Source organism: Symsagittifera roscoffensis, chromosome 9 (genome assembly GCF_963678635.1).
Source record: "Symsagittifera roscoffensis chromosome 9, txSymRosc1.1, whole genome shotgun sequence".
In the NCBI taxonomy this organism is placed as follows: domain Eukaryota; kingdom Metazoa; phylum Xenacoelomorpha; order Acoela; family Convolutidae; genus Symsagittifera; species Symsagittifera roscoffensis.
Window position 1 is genome coordinate 3,247,474 of NC_087070.1, and position 21,569 is coordinate 3,269,042.

A 21,569-nucleotide genomic window follows, 5' to 3' on the forward strand; every position below is an offset into this window, starting at 1 on the left:
GTGTGGTGGGGCTGATATCCTAATAGCCGAATACTCTTATCTTGCGGGTGTGTGTGTGTGTGGGGGGGGGGGGGAGGGGTGTGGTTTGTGAGTGTATCTTTCCTGTATGATGGAGATGGACACGTGCATGTCTCCGTTCTTGTGAGGGGGGGCCACGTGGGGGATGAAGAGGTAGCCGCTGTTCGTCTCCCCACACAGGAACTCCACTTTGCTCCCCGGCACTGTGTCCTCCCGAGCCACAAATGAACGCACCAGCGCCTTCTGGCCTACATGGACGACAAAACATACAAGGATTCCTCGTTGCTGCTTTTTTTGGTTTTCTAATTAGTTTTTTTTTTATTGTGAGAAAGACTAAAAGTAAGCTGAAAACATATGTTATAAGTGAACAATCTCCCCCCTAATTCACTTTAAGAGAGAGATTGCTCACTTGGTTAAAAGTAATATTTTTCATCCTATCAGATTTGAGCATTGCACATGCAAGCCTGACATTTAATTTTAGGGGGAGATTGCTCACAGAGGTCCATTAGTATAGTAATGGCTAATACATAATAACAAATTTGAATAACGAAACCGAAAACAGTGCTAGAATTCACAAAAAAACTTGCTGGAACCTAGGGGACATGTGTAACAAAAATACTGGGTATTTTTTGTTATTTAAAGAATTTGTTAATTAAACTCTTTTCCACCTCGACAAATTGTCGCACTAGTAAAACATGCTGTATAGCTAAATGCGTAATTTGAAGGGAGTTTCAAGAGAGAGAATAAATGGGTTTAAAATATTAGGTTGATCACAATGCAATTTTTTTTATTGCGTTCATAGCCACATTTTCTAAGAAAGTCGATTGAAATGTTGAGGAGGGATCAAATCCGTCAATGAACGAATTAAATACTTTTATTTAAGCCGTTTTCTTTAACCAGGAATAATCCCGAAATTGTTCATGCTCAAATTTGATTTTTCTCGAAAAGGAAAACAAATTGTGCTCTCTAATTACGGAAAAGCAAAGGAAGCGAAAAAACTTTGATGACATTCAGTTTTGGAAGTGGATTTTTATTTCCAGATTTCCTACGTGAATAATGAAGTTTTTCAGTAATTGGGTCAGTCTTATGAAAAAAGTGTCTGACGTAAGATTCTTCAGAAAAAAACGTCTTAACATAAAAGATTCTTGTCTTAACAGAAAAGAGCTTCAACTTCGTTTATTTTTTTTTTAAATGCGTTAGTTGAAAATTGCGCTCTTTTCCGATCCCACAATTGGTTTTTTTTCTAAATTTCAATTTATGAAAGCCTATTTAAAATGACTTTTGAAGTTCTAAACTGGGTGATACTGCAGTATTCTGTTAGTCAAGGTCAGCCTAAGATATAGCGACTTAGATAATCTATTATCTATTATATATTTAAATGCGGGCTTCACTATCTCGCCATGTTTAAGCTTTTTCAATGTATTATTTTTGCATGTTTAAGCTATATCGTATATTGCAATGGTTAAGATTTTTTTTTTCGATTTTCCAATTTGATTTAAGTGGTTATTTTACCGAGTTAAAATTAAGCAGCCCAATATCGAAATAGGGGTTGCGAATTTGGCCTCCAATTCTGAATGCCCGAATCATTTTAGTTAACGAGATAAGACGATTTTTGAGATTTTTTCAAAAATTTTCAGAAATTTCAATAACAAAATAATTTACAAAACTTGAAGTCCCCAACCCTGCAGTTGGGTGCTGTGGGAGTACTCTAAGGAGTTACAAATCTTGCCTCCAAATATGACAGTTCAAATCCTTGTAGTTTTCGAGATTTGACGTTTTTTGTGATTTTTTCAAAATTTTTTTTAGAAAATTTAATTTATTTTTTTCGCAAAATCTGAAATTCTCAACCCTGTAGCTGGGTCCTGTCAGAGTAATCTCAAAGATTGCGGATCTTGCCTCCAAATATGACTGCTCAATTCTTTGTAGTTTTCGAGATATGACGTTTTTTGTGATTTTTTCAAAGTTTTTCAGAAAACTTAAATTATAATTAGTTTTTAAAAATCTGAAATTCCCAACCCTGTAGTTATGTTCTGTCGGAGTACCCTCAATGATTGCGAATCTTGCCTCCAAGTATGACTGCTCAATTCTTTGTAGTTTTCGAGATATGACGTTTTTTTGCGATTTTTTCAAAATTTTTCAGAAAACTTGAATTATTTTTTTTTCTTTTAAATTCTGAAATTCCCAACCCTGTAGTAAGGTCCTTTCAGAGTACTCTCAAGGATTGCGAATCTTGCCTCCAAATATGACTGCTCAACTCTTTGTAGTTTTCGAGATATGAAGTTTTTTGTGATTTTTTCAAAAAAATTTCAGAAAACTTATGTTAATTTTTTTCCGCAAAATCTGAAATTCCCAACCCTGTAGCTGGATCCTGTCAGAGTAATCTCAAAGATTGCGGATCTTGCCTCCAAATATGACTGCTCAATTCTTTGTAGTTATCGAGATATGACGTTTTTTGTGATTTTTTCAAAGTTTTTCAGAAAACTTAACCTTTTAATTAGTTTTTAAAAATCTGAAATTTCCATCCCTGTAGTTAGGTCCTTTCGGAGTACTCTCAAAGAGTGCGAATCTTGCCCCCAAGTATGACTGCTCAATTCTTCGTAGTTTTCGAGATATGACGTTTTTTGCGATTTTTTCAAAATTTTTCAGAAAACTTGAATTATTTTTTTTCTTTTAAATTCTGAAATTCTCAACCCTGTAGTAAGGTCCTGTCAGAGTACTCTCAAGGATTGGGAATCTTGCCTCTAAATATGACTGCTCAATTCTTTGTAGTTTTCGAGATGTGACGTTTTTTGGGATTTTTTCTAAATTTTCAGAAAACTTATATAATTTTTTTTCGCAAAATCTGAAATTCCCAACCCTGTAGCTGGGTCCTGTCAGAGTAATCTCAAAGACTGCGAATCTTGCCTCCAAATATTAATTCTTTTTCAAAATTTGAAATTCCCAACTCTATAGTTCGGTGTTGTCAGGGTACTCTAAAGAGTTGCAAATCTTGCCACATGCGACTGCTCAAATGCTTTTCGTTTCCGAGATGTGACGTTTTTCGATTTTTTCAAAATTTCTCAAAGAACTTATCTACAAAGAAATTCTACAAATTCTAATTCTACTAATTAGAAAATTTGAAACTACTAACCTGATGAAGATACAACCTTATTGTCAGCGTACACCCAGGCGTCTCAATTCTTGCCTCTTAATATGAATGCTCAAATCCTTTTAGTTTCCGAGATAAGACGTTTTTTTTTTTTCAATTTTTTTTTCGGGAATCTTAGGTTTAAAAAAATTCACTAAACTTTGGATTCCTAACCCTATAGTAGGGTGCTCTCAGGGACTCTCAGTGGTTGCAAATCTGGCTTCCAAAATTCTCCAGAGGCCCATTAAGTTTTCGAGATGACGCTTTTATAATGGGAATATCAAAAAATTTAAAAGTTCGAAATTACCAACCCAGTAATTGGGTACAGTCAGAGTACACTAAAAGTTTGCAGATGTTGTTTCCAATATATGCGGTTTTTCATGAGTTGTCGAAAAATTTCGAAGCACCGAAGGTGCGTTAATTGCTAGTTAATCATTAACTTAACCTTCAACAACCTGTCAACACTCTTGGTGCTAAAGCTAAGTGTAAAAAAGCCAATCGATTTTTTTATCAGGGTCTTTTTAGTTATACCCCTAAATGATAAAAAATAGTTGTTCAAATCTGTCAAGCAGTCTTTTCCAGTTTTCCACACCCATTGTAATATCAAAGCACTAGGCTCTCAAATTCAGTTAATTTTTGATCAAAATTTTTAAGCATAAATTGTCCTTCGAGGCTGCATGTTTTTCATTTCAAGTCCAAATTCTGTTTCCTTGCGGTCACTGTCTAATCTGGTAGGGTTTTTTATCTTACTTTTTAAGAAGGGGTTTGTTCCAATTTACTATAACTGAAACTTCACAAATTTGGAAATTTACCATGTCTGGTTTTGAGTTTTTTCCATTTTTTGTTTTAAGTTTTCAAATATTCAAACAGTTTCTGTTTTTGGTATATCGATTTAGTCACTTTTTTTGCTTAATTTAGAGGACAAAAATATATTGTTTGGGATTATGTGTTTCAGTTTGGATGGGTCGTAAAAACTTTTGAATTTTAAGTAATTTTTTAAGACAACAGTTTGTTTTCGGCTCAACAGGCTTCGACGCGAAGTTTGCCGCGTTTGTTGACGCTTAGTCCCCATTTTTAACGGCTGTTTATGAACTTCACCCGTTATAATTATGAAGTTTTAGTAGCTGTAAATTTCAACGTTTGTCAAGTTATTGTTTGAAGTATTAATTTTCCAACATAGTTTTTTTATAAATTTTTTTGGCTCTGTCTTTTTTTTCATTCGTTGCTTTGTAGCGCAATGTGTTTTTTGCATCGCAAGTGTTGCGAAGCTCTGCTTCGCCTCTGTGAAATTTTTGTGGTGCTCGATAGAATGAGTTTACCTTCATTTTAACAAAGGGAATGAACTGTGCTCTTTTCCAGTCCCCCCTTTGTTTTTTTTCTAAAATTTAATATATGAAAGTCTTCTTAAAATGACTTTTCATGTTAAAAACTGCATTAAAACGTGTCAGCGTGAACAGGTGAAACAGTTTTGCAGCTTTTCATACATGCAAATTGCCGTGTGAACTATTTTTGGCTCTTTTTCCTTCCCCCCCCCCCCCCACCTCACACGAGCTTCAATATATTAGTGTAACGAGTGGTTTTACGAGGTTGAGTATGAAGACCAAATCTGTTTGTCGTGGCCTTATTAGTCTGTTTGTAAATTTCATAACAATCGGACAATGTGGTCAACAAAGTTACATGAAAAAATTTGCAGGTGGGGGGGGGAAAGGAAAAAGAGCCCTATTTTTGAACAGCTTTTTTTTGTAATTGTACGAGGGGGATGGGAAACTGGAAAAGTCGATCATCACGGCCTATATAAGAGTCTTCACCATGTCCATCGACTCTTTAAACGATCGGAGCGTACTGCGATAGTACGATGCAATTTTTTTTCCAACTTAAGTCGCAAATTCACAAGTGTTAGTTCGTTCACTATGACTTAAAGTTTCATTGCATTTATAATGTTAAGATAGGTTTTATGAAATTGAGTTCAAAGGTGGGGTCGTGAGAGTGGAAAACAGTCTAAGTTAATACAGTTGATGCTTTTTAATTCATCAATTGAAATGAAAAAAGCTATTTGTTTCATAAAACAGAATAATAATTAAAATCCCATTTCAGATTATTTCCAACTCGATATTTTTCGCGAGATTTCTGAAATGCATAATTTATAGGCAGTTTGCTTTAATACGTTCTAATTTATTACATGAAAAGTTAATGTAGTTGCCTTTAGTTTTTTATATTCCAAACTATAACAGGCAAAGTTTGAGTTTTGTGCACTTTAAATCTCCTGAATCTTGCCACTTTCTCGCTCGTGTTTGCGAAGTTGCTGCTTCGCCTTTGAGTAAAAACATGCAATTGCATGAGTTAAATGTTTTTTTTTTTCAGAAATTTGTTTTCATTGACACGTTTTGTTAAGAGTCAATGAACGTAGTTTGGACTCTCATATAGGTCGCGTCGTGATGATTATTTCGGGAAAAGTCTTAAAATTTATTCAGGCTCTAATACACATTTTTGTCGTTTGATTTCTTTTTAAGTTCATTCATTTGTTAGAAGGAAGGCAAACTCCACTATCAAACAGACAAGGATCGGACTTATCGAACAGGAAAAAACATGATTGACTTCTAGTTTCGAAAGTATTTTTAGTTTTCAGATATACCAGCGGATAGAAAGTTTGCCTAATTATTCATTTTTCTAAAATTGGGTTAGTGTTGTCAAAAAATAGTCAATCAAAAATTGTTTTAGATTTCCATAGTTTTGAAATTTCTATAGTTTTTTCGGCGTAAGGGAGAAAAGGCTACGGGCTCTTTTCCAGTTTCACCCCGCCTTTCAAATTCACTTTGAAAAGTCTATTTAACGTTGTCATAATGCAATGAAATTTTGCGTGGTGAACAAATCGACAATTCTGAACAGATTTGTTCTTCATACTTAACAGCGTAACATCACGCATTTAGCCGTAATAACACGTAAAACAAACTTAAAACTCGTTATTTTGAAAGGGGAACTGGAAAAGAGCCGGGCTAGGACCCCGCTCTTTAAAATGATTGTTTTTAAGGATTGTTTTACGTGTTATTATGTCTAAATGCGCAATGTGACGACGTGAAATATGAAGCGCAAATCTGTTCAAGTTGTCAGTTTGTTCACCATGCATAATTGCATTGCGTCATGACAATCTTAAAAAGGTTTTTCAAAATTGAAGTTGAAGGAGGGACTAGAAAAGAGCCAAGGGCTATTATGGGAAAGACCCGTTAAGTGTGTGTCTGACCTTGGTTGAATGAAACATGACATGTCTGTGTTAAATGATACAAGACTGAGCACTTACACTCTTCTGTGACTGGATATGAGGACATGCCGTGTTTGCTCTGTTTGAAGAAGGAAAAGAGCTGGTTGATGAGGAACATGCGGAACTCAGCCCCACTGCTGGTCGTCCGGTTGATCACCACGTACATCACCGACATTTTCTCCTTCTATTCGAGTCTGCTCTCTTATCCCTCTCTCAATCTTATTCTTATTCTTCCCAATCGATATATTTTTTTATTCTAACCCACGGTTTTTAACATTTTGAGACGTTTTTCCGTTTCAACTTGAGACTCAAATTTGGCTTTTCAGTACTACCCCTCTTACATTCAAATTGGCTCTTTTTCAGTTCCCCAAATTTTGGCTCTTTTCCAGTTCCCCCCTTTCAAAATACCGAGTTTTAAGTTTGTTTTACGTGTTATTACGGCTAAATGCGTGATGTTACGCTGTAAAGTATGCAGAACAAATCTGTTCAGCATTGTCGATTTGTTCAGCACGCCAAATCTTATTGCATTATGACAACGTTAAATAGACTTTTCAAAATTGAATTTGAAAGGGGGGGACTGGAAAAGAGCCCAAATTTTTTCCAACGTTTCCTACATGCAAAATGCCATGTGAACAATTTTTAAACATTTCCATTTTGTAGTTTAACGAGGGGGTGGGAAACTGGAAAAGAGCTTTTAAATTTTCTATTTGCATAGTTCGTATTTTTATTGCTTAAATTGTTATGACCTAAAGTATGAGCGGCAAATGTGTTCACATTAATTAGCGTGAACAGAAAAGAGTAATGGAAAAGAGGTCAAGTTTAAGAAATATGGCATAATGACGATGTACGTAATATCAAGAACTTTTAGTTGTTATGCATGTTCTATAAGACCACGAGGCTTTTTTCGGCTCTTTTCCAGTCCCCCCCCCTTTCAAATTCAAATTTGAAAAGTCTATTTAACGTTGTCATAATGCAATGAAATTTGGTGTGGTGAACAAATCGACAATTCTGAACAGATTTGTTCTTCATACATTACAGCGTAACATCACGCATTTAGCCGTAATAACATGTAAAACAAACATAAAACTCGGTATTTTGAAAGGGGGGAACTGGAAAAGAGCCCTTTTTTCCTTTTCCCCCACCTCAAATAATCAGGTAATGTGAGTTTTTACATGGTTAAGTATGAATAGCAAGTATGTTCATAATGGCAACCCCCTACCTCCCACCCTACGTCCCTCCATCCCTCCTCAACAGGGGAACGACCGCCTCACCAACCAAAGACCTCCATTGGTCTTATTTTAGCGATTTTTCAACTTTTTTTCAAAATTTTGACGGCGGCGCAGAAAATATTGTTAAAATAGAGTTTACAGTGTTCTAGGAGCGCTCGGAAAAAAAGATCGACAGAATTTTTAAAAATTCGTTCCTCCCTCAAGAAAACCCTAAATCAGCCCCTGGCCTAATTAGACTGCGTGCCAATTGGACAATGTGAACAAATTGTTCGTTCGAAGAAATTGAAGGTGGTTATAGGTAAGGAAAAAGAGCCAACCGCGTCACGAAATATTGCTAAGATGACAAATTTTAGGACTCTGTTAAAAGTCAATTCTTTTGCCCATTCTGAAACAAGGTTTGGCTCTTTTCCACTCCCCCCCCCCCCCCTCATTTGAAATTCAAGTTTGAATATTTTTTATAACATTTTCATTGTGCAATGAAATTTGGCATTGTGACCAATGTTTAATTAGTTGTTCACATGAGAGGGGGGCGGGGTGGCAAATGTTTTTCAGTTGCCGTTTCGGTATTTAGGGATTTGTAGTTTCTGAGAGATATGATAGGAAATAGTTGCTCCTTAATGTGGGTTGCTTGTACCTGGCTGTTGGTCTTTCTCTGCTTCGAGTTGTTAGAAAATTTGTAAAATCTGGATAAATTCAAACTTGATTGCTGATTTCGAAATTTAAAAGTCAATCAAGACGCGCTCTGAAATGTGACCGATTACAATTTAAAGATAACAAAAAATGCACGTGCAAGTGTTTTTCCATGGCAATTGACTGATCATGATGTCATTGAATAGAATATGTGATGAAAGCTGTGGATTCTCATAATTGTGTTTCGACCATGCGCCGATTTCGACTCTTGGCTCATATGAAATGTGGAGGGGAAAGTGGAAAAGAGGGGGGCTCTTTTCCAGTTTACCACCCCCTCGTAAAATTACAAAACAAAGCTGTTCAAAAATTGTTCACACGGCAATTTGTATGTTAGAAATGTAGAATTTTGTTCACGCTGACGCTGACACGTTTTGATGCAATTGATATTTTAAATAGACTTTCATATTCAAAAAATCAAAGGGGGGGGGGGGGGTACTGGAAAAGAACCGAAAGATCAAATATGTTTACAAGTCACTTGCTTTCGCAAATGAAATTATGACTTGTTGAGCTATCTCCCCCCAGCAAAAACGAATAAACTCTACAAAAAGACGTCAGCAAACGCAAGTAGATGGATGATGTGTTTATAGCACGAAATCAATTGACCGACTGAAGTTTATCTTACATGAGTATCGAGAAGAATTTTGAAAAAAAATTTTTTTTTGCAAAATTTTGTTTTGGCGACCATAGCCTCATCGAAGAAAGCGATTTACCGGGGTTGGTGGCTCTTTTTCCTTTTCCCCCCACCTCACTCAAACATGAATTTTATGGTCTAACGAGTGGTTTTACAAGGTTAATTATGAAGATTAAATATGCTTGTTATGGCCTAATTAGTCTGCATGCCAATTTTCACGACAATCGGACAAAGTGAACGGAAACTTCAAATATGAAAATTTGCAGGTGGGGGAGGGGGAAAGGAAAAAGAGCCGGGTTGGTGCTCTAGCCTTGTATCTGAATAGCAAAAACGGTTCTCCTCAGCACCTTAATATTGTTCGCAAAAACTTTTTGTCATGTTAAGAAAGGAAAAGAGTCGCTTTTTATGGCTGTTTTATTGATTCTTTTTTCAATCCGAATGAAACTTTTGAGGTTTGATATTGTAAATTTTGGCTCTCCACTGTCGTTGGAAAATATGTTTTATGATTTCATGTCATTCAAACTATTTTCAAGTGGTTATAAACATGTCTCAAGTACCTATTGAGCTATCTCCCCCCACGCCAGAATGGGGGGGGGGGGAGATTGCTCAATTGATCCAAATTATAAACTAATTAGTTCTTACAATTCTTGGCTCTTTTCCAGTTCCCCCTTTCAAATTCAAATTTGAAAAGCTTATTTAACGTTGTCATAAGGCAATGAAATTTGGCGTGGTGAACAAATCGACAACTGTGAACAGATTTGTTCTTGATATTTTACAGCGTAACATCACGCATTTAGCCGTAATAACACGTAAAACAAACATAAAACTCGGTGTTTTGAAAGGGGGGACTGGAAAAGAGCCCAATTCTTACAACAATAGAATTATGTGAAGAGAAAATTTACTGAATAAATTTTGCAGGGGGGAGTCAATAACACTATTAAGTGGTCTATGAATTCTTCATTGGCAATTTGCGTTCATGCTAGAAAAGTTTTTCAAACCTTTCAAACCCGTATTTTTTTTGCATGATTTGAAACGGCAAATCATTGTGAGCAGCCTCATAGAAATAGCCTCAGTTAAATAAGAAACAAGGAGAGGGTTACTGGAAACGAGCTGATCTTTCTACTCAACGTGGTTTTTTTAAAAATCTACAGGTGTTTATACAGTTTAGCAATGTTCAGTTTGAAGGAGGACAGTTTGTCAACTCCAGAAGCTACGTTATAGTGTCTGAGGGAAGGTTATTACATGCCTTCAGTACTCTCGACCTTGTTCTCTAGACAGCGCAGTCTAGTGCTGTTCTGGTCTCTACTGTGAACTGAAGTGAACTGGTGTCGTTTTGATACTGCCTTAAGTTGAATATATCGGGATATCAGACGGGGGGAGGTAAAAAGGCGATGAGTGTTTGCTGAACTTCTGCCTAAGACTATGATGCGATAAAGGAAGCAAATCATACTGACATGACGCCGCCAGGAAAGAGGTGGTAGGTCACAGCCTGGCAGTTTGCAGAAGCGCTTCTGACAAACGTCTAGTCTGTTTAGCTGAGCGTCGGTCGCGTGGATGTACCCTGGGATACCGTGCTCAATGAAAGACCAAACATGTTTTGTACGCGTTTTCTATTCTGTGGTGTGGTGTGGTAGGTAAAGGCGGAGGAACTGAGATGTATTCAAGGAAGCTCGGCTTACAACTTCGTCAAAATGACATTTCATAGTCAATCTTCTGCCGAGCTGGAGACCCTGGAGGGTGGCAGTTTTTGGGTTGTTACCAATTAGTGAGAAAGTGGTGAGCACCCGCTTAGGTGGCTCCATCGCAATGCGATGGTCTTCGCACTATTTAGGTGCTGCGTCAGCACTACTGCATGTTCTGGATTCTGTTGATTTTTTGATACTGTGATCGTCCGCAAAAGTGTAAATGCGCGTTGACTCGTCGTTTTCAACAGATGAACCGCGGATGCCTGCTAAGTAGATTAGCCAGAGTACGGGGCCTAAACAAGATGCTTGGCAGACTCCAGCTGACTTAGAGCGGCTAACAGACTTAGCACCTTCACATACAACTTGGAACGTGCGACCAGAGAAGTAGATTTTCATGAGACGCAGCAAATTACCCCGGATCCCAACTTCTAGGCGACGAAAAAACATGCTACGATCCACCCTGTCAAACGCGGCTGTAAAACCACTCGATAAACCGTAAAATTAATTATCACGCGATGTAACCTGGGGGGAGGTTTGCGCTTTGTAATTTATATCAATGGAGTTGAGAACCTGCAAGAGCCGTTATTTTAATTATCTGGACAAAAGAAACAAAAGTGGAATTTTCAAATGGGCTCTTTTACCTTTCCCACCACCTAATACGAGCATCCCTATAATGGTGTAACGAGTGGTCTTATAAGGTTTTTTATGAAGACTAAAATTGGGGCTTAGGAAATTAGACAATCAAATTAGACGAGCAGAAAATTAAGGAATTAAGAGATAACTTGCGTGTTTTTGTTTGTTTTCAAGCTGACCTTCTAGCTCATTTGACAATTAAAAGGCAAATAGCGGCCTTGTGTTGCAAAAGTGGAAATCGGGCAAAAGAGCGACCGCTATTTTTCATTTTAGGACATGACCAAGGACTTTTCTCCGGATTTGAATCGAATCAGGCAATTTTTGGCTGAAAAATTTTTGGTTAAACTAGACAGGACGAAGGGCTTTTCTCCGGATTTGAATCGAATCAGGCGATTTTTGGTTAAACTATGCTCCTTTCTTGTTTACTGAAAGAATTTTGATACAGTGGGGTGAGCATATTTCATTCCTAATGGAAAAGCACTATGTCATCCTTCGACCAAATTGTTAGTTTTTGATTTCCATTTATCGCATTGTTGAACTGATTCCAAATAGTTGGTGTGAAATTTGGATATTTTCGTAGAGATCCACTTATATATTCACCAAATTACGTTTTCTCGAAATAATCAAGATATAAACGGAGCTGCTCATTCTCAGTTGTGGTGTAGAGAGCTTCTAGTGCCAACTTCAAGTCGAATTCAGGAATGAGAGCCAGCGCAATAAAGGATTTTGCTTTCTTCCAGAAGTCTGTCTTTTCTGTATTCAACCGCCAGTCCTTATTCCTGTATTTGATCGAATGGGCTGCGCAAAATGAGAAAAGGACCCTTCTACAGACGCTATGGAAAATTCGATTTGAAAGCAGAATTTGCTGTTTCCAAATTAATGACAATTTCTGTTGTCTAATAGTGTGTTATGTTCACGTAACACCCGAAAGGCTCGTTGGTATTGCTTTTAGTTTTTCGTTGTAACAGAAAGTAAACCATTGGGAGAGAGCCGTTGTTTATAGCCGCACGTGCAGTATGTACTTGATAAAAAAGATGGACAACTTTTAAGTGAATGTGCCATTGGCGTTCAATTTATCTAACGCTCGAGAATGTCCAAGTTTGCCTCAGTTGTGAACACTATAAGTCGGTCGCAATCCCCCAGCCCCGAGGCATGAGCCAAGGAATTCTCCGCCTTTAAAGTTTCTTTGTAGTTCCAGCGGAATTGCGATGTCCCATGCGGTCTTTGACACAACTTCAAAGTCTCTTTTGCGTTGAATCGCTCTGCAAACGACGTAAATTTGGCCATGTTTGATGCGCACTCCTCAGAAACGAAGCTCGTTACGTTTTGATAAATAGATCGGGGGTGTTTTGCACCCGTTTCTTTTCTTTTTGAATGACTTTAAAACGTTTCGTAAAATTCTCATTTTGCCCCTAGAGGTATTGCAAACAGATTGGAATATTTTTGAAAATTTTTGTCGAAGTTTGTTTTTGCGTACATTCCCACCTAAGATTTCAAACTGCGATGCACGTTTAACTAAACCGAATTTCATAAAAATTCAAATTGTTGAAATGCTTAAAAATAAAGACACTTTTAAACTTCTCGTTTATTCGGCAACATCTTCAAAAATCAAGATTCGTATTCCGCGCTGATTTTCAGTGAAAGGCAATATTATTCGAATTAGTAGAAACATTTTTAGAAACCAAAATGATGATTTACGAAATAGTGCAATCAAATTTTTGGACCTAGTTTTTGGTGTTAACTGTTTTGAATTAAGTTTGAAATTAACGGATATTTAGTGAGGGGTTACGGGTCTAAGCTCTGGGGTAAGTAAGGGATTATCTCACGAGTTGTTTTGCGAGTTCTCCTAATTGCTAATTTTTACGAGTTGTCTTTTTTGCGAGTTGTTTTTTGCGAATTGTCGTGTTCCGGAAATTGTCATACTTGGCTGTTTTTATTTTTTTAATGAAGAAAAACTTGGAATTGCTGACAGTTTTTAGTTGCTGTGAACAAATTTTGTTTTTAGATATACAGCTAGAATCCCAACCTCGTTACATGATCGAATATCATTAATTCTGGTAGAATTTGGGGCGTCTTTTATGCTCTTTTTTATCAAGACATTTTTATCAACATAATTGGAGAGGGTGACTTGTGAGATTCTAAGTTTTTTTATTTTAAATAAGGTCCAGATTTTTTAATAGTTTTTTCTGACAAAATTAAATCAGCAAAGAAACATTTTGAGGAGTTGAGAGAAGGATTAAAGCTTTCCAGTAATGATTTTGTTATGCAGTTCTCGATTAAGAGAAAGTTTTTTTTTAAATATAGACAAGAATGAAGACAGTCAATTATTCGAAACAGTTAATTTCGAAAATCTAAATTCGGGAAACAAGTTGCGCATTCTGATTAAATTATATCTATTTAAATTGGGACTAAGTGTAACCATCTTCTTATCCAAGGAAATCAAAATCCGTAAAATTATCATTCTTTCTATTAAAGTAGCGGATTTAGTGGAGGGGATTTTCCGAAAAGTGCCTAAATATACCTTTTTTGGTCAAAATGGGGTTTTAGAGTGATTTGGGAGAGCTCATAAAATCATTTTGGTCGAACTAAAAAAATGGTCAACTAAATTTTCAATTTTTTCTTGAAAGTCCGACCCCCTAGAGAAAATCTTAGATCCGCCCCTGTTCTATTATCAATTATCATTAAGTCATTAAAATTTTTTTGTAGGCTTGCTCGTGGCTAATTTGGATAGCTGTTTTAACAAACCGATTGTTATTGCAATTCAAAAATAGTTTCTGGCTGATCGAGTCAGCTCTTTTTCATGAAAGTGAATTTTACTTTGCTGAAGACCAGTTTTCGACGTCATTAAAACACGTTTTGCGACCGTGTGATTACTTATTTATACGCTCTTTTCACTAATATGCAAATCAATTAAATAGCTTTTGTTTTCTATTATAATAATTTCAGTTGCTCATAAATATCAATTATGAAACCGAGTTTTGACAAACATAATCGCGAAAGGGTTGTAGTTGCCTCGAAGCTCATTCAGCCGCTTGTGACTTTTTCGGCGCCAGTGAAACAAAATCCGACCCAGCTTACATATCGTTATTCTTCGTCTGGCGTTTCCAAAAACCGAGATCTCTTTGATTCAGGTAGAAGATTAACCCTTGACTTCATGGCTTCTCTCACTAGCTTTAAATTATGTATTTATTTTTTTCGCACCTTAAAGGCATTTTTGTGCCTCATTAATTTGCTGAGATCTTTTATAGCATTAGTATAGTATTTATAATTTTTTGTTCCGACCATTGAAAATGGGGAGGAACTTTGTATTCGGGTGTGTTTTAATTTTTTGTTTTGTTCTCCACGCAAAATCAAGTTTCTTAAGTAATCATTGGAATTGGACGAGTGATGTATCATATTAGAGCCAGGGGGTGATCTTGCATTTTTGACCTTTTTTGGCCTAATTGATTTTCCAAATTGAGCTCTTCCAGAGCACTAAAAAGACCCTATTTTGGCCAATTTTTCTATACCGCAGGCGCATTTTTGGAAATAAGGCCACAAAAAGCGTTTTTGACACTGAATGGACAGATTTTGACACTGAATGACACTTTGGGTCGGCAGGGGGTCGAATCCCTGAATGGGGGGGGGGAGGCGTGCCCGCCCCCCCCCCCCCCCCCTAAATCCGCCCCTGATGGTATCTCAGACGATTGCTTCAGTAGCAGATAAATAATACCATTTGAGTATCGTTTTGTTTTTGTATATAGTTTATATATTTGTTTATTTTTTGAACTAAAAATAGTATACATTGGTACACACACACACTACGATAGAATAACATAAGCATCACTTCTTTTATTTCAGACCCGACAACCAACTCAGGACCTCGAGTTGTTCAGAAACCAGTTCCAAATGCAGTCATTGGCGCCCCTGGCACAAATGCCGGGTCGCTCCGGGGGCTTTCCTTCGGTGATCGGAAGAATAGCCAGCAGAGTGTTTTAATAGGTGGCGGACTGACATCGGTGCTACCTGCGAGTAACGAGCAGAATTTGATGTCCAGTAATGGGAATAATGTTTCGGGGGCGTATGGAGGGACTGGAGCGAGGGGGGAGAGAGTGTCTCAGACTCAGGAGGAGGGGGAGACTGGCCAATCTTCAGGCTACCATGCTGCTACTCAAATTAGTTTAGGTAAGTAATTTTGTGGCGGTTTTTCGAATTCATGAAGAATTTAGAAAGTAATTTGTGAAATTTAAGTTAGATAGCAATAGAGATACTGCTGTAGAAATATGTTTACAAAAGGTTACAAGGTTGGTTTTAAAGTTGCTTTTATTATTGGCGTTTACTTTTAGTCAAAGAGAAGAATTCGCTCCGAGGCAAGAGTGAACAGCGCATAATAAGCTACGGTGAATGGCGGAATTGGTTTTGACTGTAACATCTCTTTCACTACCCCACCCCTCCCCTTTCTTATTCTGATGGAATCTAGTAAAGATTGTCCATCCCTATAAAAGACTAAATCAGGGGTTAAAATTGAGCAAATAGTTACCCTGTAAAATATTTTTCTCCCTTAAGCGGGGAGGGGAGAGGGGGTAATCGAAGAGATCTTGACCCTTGAATGGGAACTCTGCTTTTAATAACTTGAATAAGTACTAGTCACTGGAATGGTATTTACTAACTCCTAAGTCTAAGCTGCACCAGGATTAACTCACAGCTTCAGCTTCGTCACTTTCCCTACTTGCAACAAATATAAAAACCTTGGAAAATAGTTTAAATAAAACAATGATAATAATTGAATTTATCTGAAGCTATATAAATTAAGCATAGATTAACTGTTCCAAAATTAGCCTCAGAAAATTTTTTATAAAAGGTGCAAGGATTTTTTATCGGAGCAATTTAGAGCTCAAATTTTTATTTTTTTATTTAAAAATGGGCTCTTTCTCAGGACAAAAATTCTTGTTTTATACTGACAGTTCAGTTTTCTCGCTCTCCGTTTGAATCAATGCTGTTATCAAAAATTAGAGTGTATCTTCTCTCGAGTGTCTAATTTTGCACAATTTTCTTATTGCAATTCGGATTTATTAATAATTTAATTGATTAACTAGTGAATGATGAGTGTGACTTTTTCTGTCCAGGTGACCGAGTGATGATCACTGACTCACCAGATGAGCCAGGAGTGCCCTTCGTGTACAGAACTCCAGAAGAGAGGGCTTATAATCTGCAGAGACTCAATCTAGACAAGTTAGTCAAATCAGTCGAACCAAATCAAATAATACTGTCTGTAACTTTTTGGGAGTTCAATGTTAACGCAAAGCTTCAATATCATCGGATTGTTCATACTTTTCTGCTATTTATGGACAGTTTTTTATATACAATGCAATAATGAATGTTTGTTTTTGGAATTGGTATCCGCCAGAAAAAGATATTATATTAGCTCAGCAGTTTTTAAGTGTCGATGACGTGTTTTCTTTGAAAATGTCTAAAATGAAAATGTCTACAATTTGATCACGTTCAAATTTGATTTTTTTGCTGTGTTTTTTGATTTCGTCATAGGTTCAATTCAAAATCTTTTATCAAAAGGAACGCCGATTACTATATCCAACTACGAAAATTAAAATGGCGCGTACAAGTGTGAATTAATTCAAGTTTCAAAAGTGGATCTCAGTCTTAAGATTTTTCTGCGGATTAAAAAACATTGCCTATTGACCCAAGGTTTTTTTATAATGGTGTTAAGATTGTGATATAGTGTCCCTTCGGATGGCTGTGGACAGCTATATCGTCGTTTATTGTTAATGTTGTAAGCTGTTCGGATAGTAATTAGCGCTACTGGCTATCAATTATTATTGAATTGTATTCATAATTTATATGTCTCGAGCGGTTAAGACTTATCTTGCTTTTAGGGACGCAGGATTCGGTTCTTAACTTCTGGAATATCGCTAGTCGATCGGCGCAAGTTAGAGCATGATTGTAATATTTTATTCTGTTCAAGTCTACCCAAATGATTAGTAGCTCGGTATAAATCTCTAATGATTGGTATTAATTACCATCAATATTTACATAGTTAAATAAATAAAACTTCATTTCATTAACAAGGTTAATTATGTAATCTATTATAGCATAAGAATGCATGGCATAATGCAGTGATGTCACACTACCTCACAAGAAGAAATCTCTCCGGGTGGTTTTAAGTTTTTGACTGTTTACAGTTAAAATAATTGAGTTTAAAAATTTACAATCAAATTGACAGAATATATACTGCTACAGGAAAATTGGTTATCTATCTATCACGTTATGGCAAGAATTAATTAACACTCAATGAGTTGGAGATACAGGTTATTCCTTCGAATTACATAATGTAAAATAAAATTGTATTGTTGTTAAATGGGAAATATTTTAAAGGGAACAGAAGGCCACATTGAGTCGGGTTAAGGGAGTTAAGTGATAGGTGATAGGGTCAATTCGATGATAGCATGATAATTTCAGTTATCAACTTTAACTAAATTTGCACGGCAAGTTCTGTAGTGTCGTGTAGCAGACTATTGTTGTTTGTCGTTTCGTTTCAAATTTTCGTATCGCTGACTTCGTTCATTGTTTGGTGCATGTCATTCATTTTGCTCCATTGATGCCTAAGTTTATTTTTCACTTTGATATGGGCTTTTTGATCCTTCTATTAGCCTCGGTTATTGTGAATTTGTATCCAACAACGTAACAGTGCTCTGTTTTTTCGAAAGATTCCCGATTTTTTTTTTTCGAAGTTGACAGCTTATAAAGCAATTTGTACTTTGTTGTACGTTCTTAAAAGTTGCCACTGTGGGTTTCAGATATCATCAGATTGTTAAGAAGAATTCTCATCTTTTTCTTTTGGGTATTTTGTGCCTCTGATGGTCTGACACCCTGAAAGGCAATGATACACTTCTTTTTGTGTGAAGTCAGAATTCCACTTTTTTAACGATGATTTTTGCTTTTTAGCCACCATCGTCTCATAATACAGAATCTGTCTTTTTGTTTTCAATTAGTTTCTTCTGCTGTCACTGCCCTTCACTCATATTGGCTGTTCCAGTACTTTGCTGGTTCGACTGAGCAAAATTAAGCATCAGACAGAATGATAAAGGATGGATTCCCCTTTTTTTATTCTAAAGTTTTTGAAGATTTGTGGTCTAATCGTATCTTTTAAGGCTCGAAGAAACTGTTCAGTGTGCCTGACGGCCTGTCAGGGTTGTCTCAACGGTTGCAGTGGATGATTTCCGGCGTAGTCATAGCTTTTGAGTTCGGATTTTTAGCGAATAACTCCATCGATTTTTTTTTCTCGTTTTTGCCTATCTTATTACATAGGAATTTCGGAAAATGATGTATCTTTCCCAATTTTGATCTGCTAGTGAGCTGACTTCTTACACGTTCCTCATTGGCCATTTGGTGGTCACTGGGCTCAAAAAAAATACAGTTTCTTCTCGTTTTTGGGGGACGTCCAATTTTTTTATAGCTAATGATTAAACATAGGCAACAGGTGGATTTTTCCATATCTCATGAAGTTGAGATCTCCCAGTGAGCCGACTTCGTAGACATGGCCGATGGGTGCTATGAAGGTGATCCGTGTTGAAATTTTCGGATTCTGAATCTTTTTGCACTTGGGGGTCTCAAAAGCGTTTTATCCCTAGTCTTAATACATGGGGATTTGGTGCAATTTTCGAGATCTATGGGAAGTTGACATCTCCTAGTGAGCCGACTTCGTGCCTGTGTCCCGGTGGGGCTATAAGGATGATCCAGGGGTATGAAATTATTGTACCACGCATATGGTGTTTTGGACGTCCGTTTTTGCGGAAATCTCGAACTTGAAAGAAGACTTTTCTCGAATTTTTCTCTTTTTCTTCGACTTGACTTCGTCTTTTTTGATTTTTGTAACATCAGCTGGTTGCTGTTGGAGCTATAAAGGGTTATAGTGAATGCATGAACGGTGGGGCGCGATATCGTGACTTTGTTTCATATGTAAATGAAAATTTTGATGTTAGTTTTTTCGAAAATGTCGCAAATTAGGCTGAAAACTCTACTTTCTTTCAATTTGTCGAGACCACATCCGATTTTTGGCATGGCTATTGCATTTATTCCTTTCTGCAAGAGCTGTTGCTTCATACAGTTGAGGCTTCGTGACAAATCGTAGTAGGTTGGTTTATCAAAAAATTGTGGTTTAGCGACTAAATTGAAAACCGATTTGTTTTCCCAAGGCAAAGAGACTGAAACTGATGATCCAACTATCAGTGTTTCAATGCTTTTTAGGGTTGGTTTGATGCATGGGTAGGCGCTGCTGATCTGCTTTGCTACTCCTTTTGCCATTTGAAAATCACTTGAGACGCAGTGAGCTATAGAGCCTGGGAACTGTAAAACATTTCCTGGTCCGACAAAGATATTTGGTTCATCGTAGATTGAGTTCACCGAATCTTTGCTGCTGCCAGGTCCATCTTTACCCTTAGTTTTAGTCAGTTGCTTCGCTCGTTTTACGCTGTCTTTTAGTATATTTCTTTTTGTTTCGCGTGGAAGGAAATATTCATTCACCTCTTCTACTTTCTTCATTTTTGAGCGGTTCTCGTTTTGGGTTGATCTTGGACTGAACGTTACTGGAGCCACTTCGCGTCCATCTACTGTTCGTAGGCTGAATTTTCGCGGTTGCAATTCGACTGGTGGTATTAGATGATATCTCACATCGTTTGCTGAAGCGCGTTTGTCAAAACATTTTGTCTCGCGCTTCGACTGCTGCTTTTCGCTTCGTTCGCGATGTTTCTTGGGCCATGTTTTGTCCATCGTTTCCGAGATTAACAGTAGTTGGCATTGTTACCGCTGCATCGTTCATTGTTTCGTCGTTAATTAGTTCATCGTTGTATTCAAACTCAGGTGGAACTAACGGTTCTGGATCTGGGTCCGGTGGGAGTGCTGGTGGCGGCAGTGCTGCTATTGGTGGCGCTACCAGAGGTAATGGTGCAACTATTGGTGCTGCTGTGGGAATTGGGACTGCTGCAGGAGCGATTGGGGCTGCTACGGGTCCACCAAGAGGTACTGACAGTCGGATTCGAGCAGGTGCATCGGGAAGGTTGCTTTGTCCACCGTTCGCGGTTTGGATGTCGTCTAAGAGCTTAGGCAAAGAATCGTCGAAGAGTCCTGGTTCACTTCGATATTTACCAAGTGATGGATCCGTTTCAAATTTGCTCGGATCAATGTTCTCGAGATCTTCTGGTTGATGCTGTGGAACAACAGGTCTGAGACGAATCCGGTGTACGCATTGTGTGTAATTGGTTCCCATTTTACGAATGATGTAGTTTGAATTTGTCAATACTTTTTCAACTCTGTACAATGGTATTCAGACTTGCATTGATTTGCTTCCAAACTCTGATTGAGTTGTCAACAGAGGATTTAATAATATACAAAATGAACGCTGTTTCAGTGGCTGAGCAAGTGCTTTTTGATCGTAATATCCTCGGTATTTATGGTAAGCAGAAATTAGGTTCTTTTTCGTTTCTTTGAACTTTTCTAACATCGCATCTTGCATTGCCGTAACAAAATCAGATTTAGCTGTTACTGTTTCAATTGCTTTCGTTGAGAAGCGGAGATCAAGTGGTTTCGTCGGTTCTCTTCCATGGAAAATTGAGCTTGGTCAGCATCCAATTGATGAAGAGTATGAAGTATTTTGGATAAATGTTGCCAATGGGACATATTTGTGCCAGTCTGACCATTGTTCATTAGTGTTCAGCTTTAGGATTCGTTTAAGTGGTCCATGAGATCGTTTGACAAGGCCGATAGTCTGCGGGTGTTTTAGTGTCGTATGGTTAAGTTGAGTTTCGAGCAGTGTCGCCAATTCGTGCATAAGTTCTGAAGTGAATGTCTTTCCAAGAGCAGCTAGAATCTTCTTCGGGATATAACTGTGAACAAAGAACGTCTTTGTGAGTTTTCTTTCAACAGTATCCGCGCTGGCATTCGTCAATGGTGCTGCAAACAAGTATTTCGAGAATACATCGATTCCAGTGAGAACAAACTTGCAGACTGGTGACTTTAGTGGTCCAACGATATCAATTTGCATCATGTCGCCTGGGAAACATTGTAGTGATGAAATTGGTTGTAGTGGTGGAACTTGGGGCTTTGCCGTTGCTTATTCGAGTTGCAGACACGTCAAACAATTTTTAATCGTATTAGTTAGAAATTCAGTGAAGCCGGGAAGCTAAAATCGTTTTCTAAACTCTTCTGATGTCCTTGTCATTCCAAGATGTCCAGCGGTTGGTGAGTTGTGAAGTCGATACACAACTTCTTTCCAACGATGTTTTGGTAAGCAATATTGCTGGTATTTTAC

General features: G+C 37.4%; 1 protein-coding gene across 1 annotated transcript in view; it reads left to right on the forward strand.

Annotated features, from left to right (window-relative positions):
• Nucleotides 1-21,569, forward strand: part of LOC134854450 (leucine-rich repeat-containing protein 49-like) — a gene marked incomplete at its 3' end in the record, with an annotated part of 54,296 nt that overhangs the window by 9,397 nt on the left and 23,330 nt on the right. Inside the window, exons 4-6 of the mRNA XM_063870704.1 lie at nucleotides 15,110-15,433; nucleotides 15,595-15,648; nucleotides 16,375-16,480. Coding sequence (XP_063726774.1) covers nucleotides 15,110-15,433; nucleotides 15,595-15,648; nucleotides 16,375-16,480 — 484 coding nt within the window. The remainder of the gene's footprint in view (nucleotides 1-15,109; nucleotides 15,434-15,594; nucleotides 15,649-16,374; nucleotides 16,481-21,569) is intronic.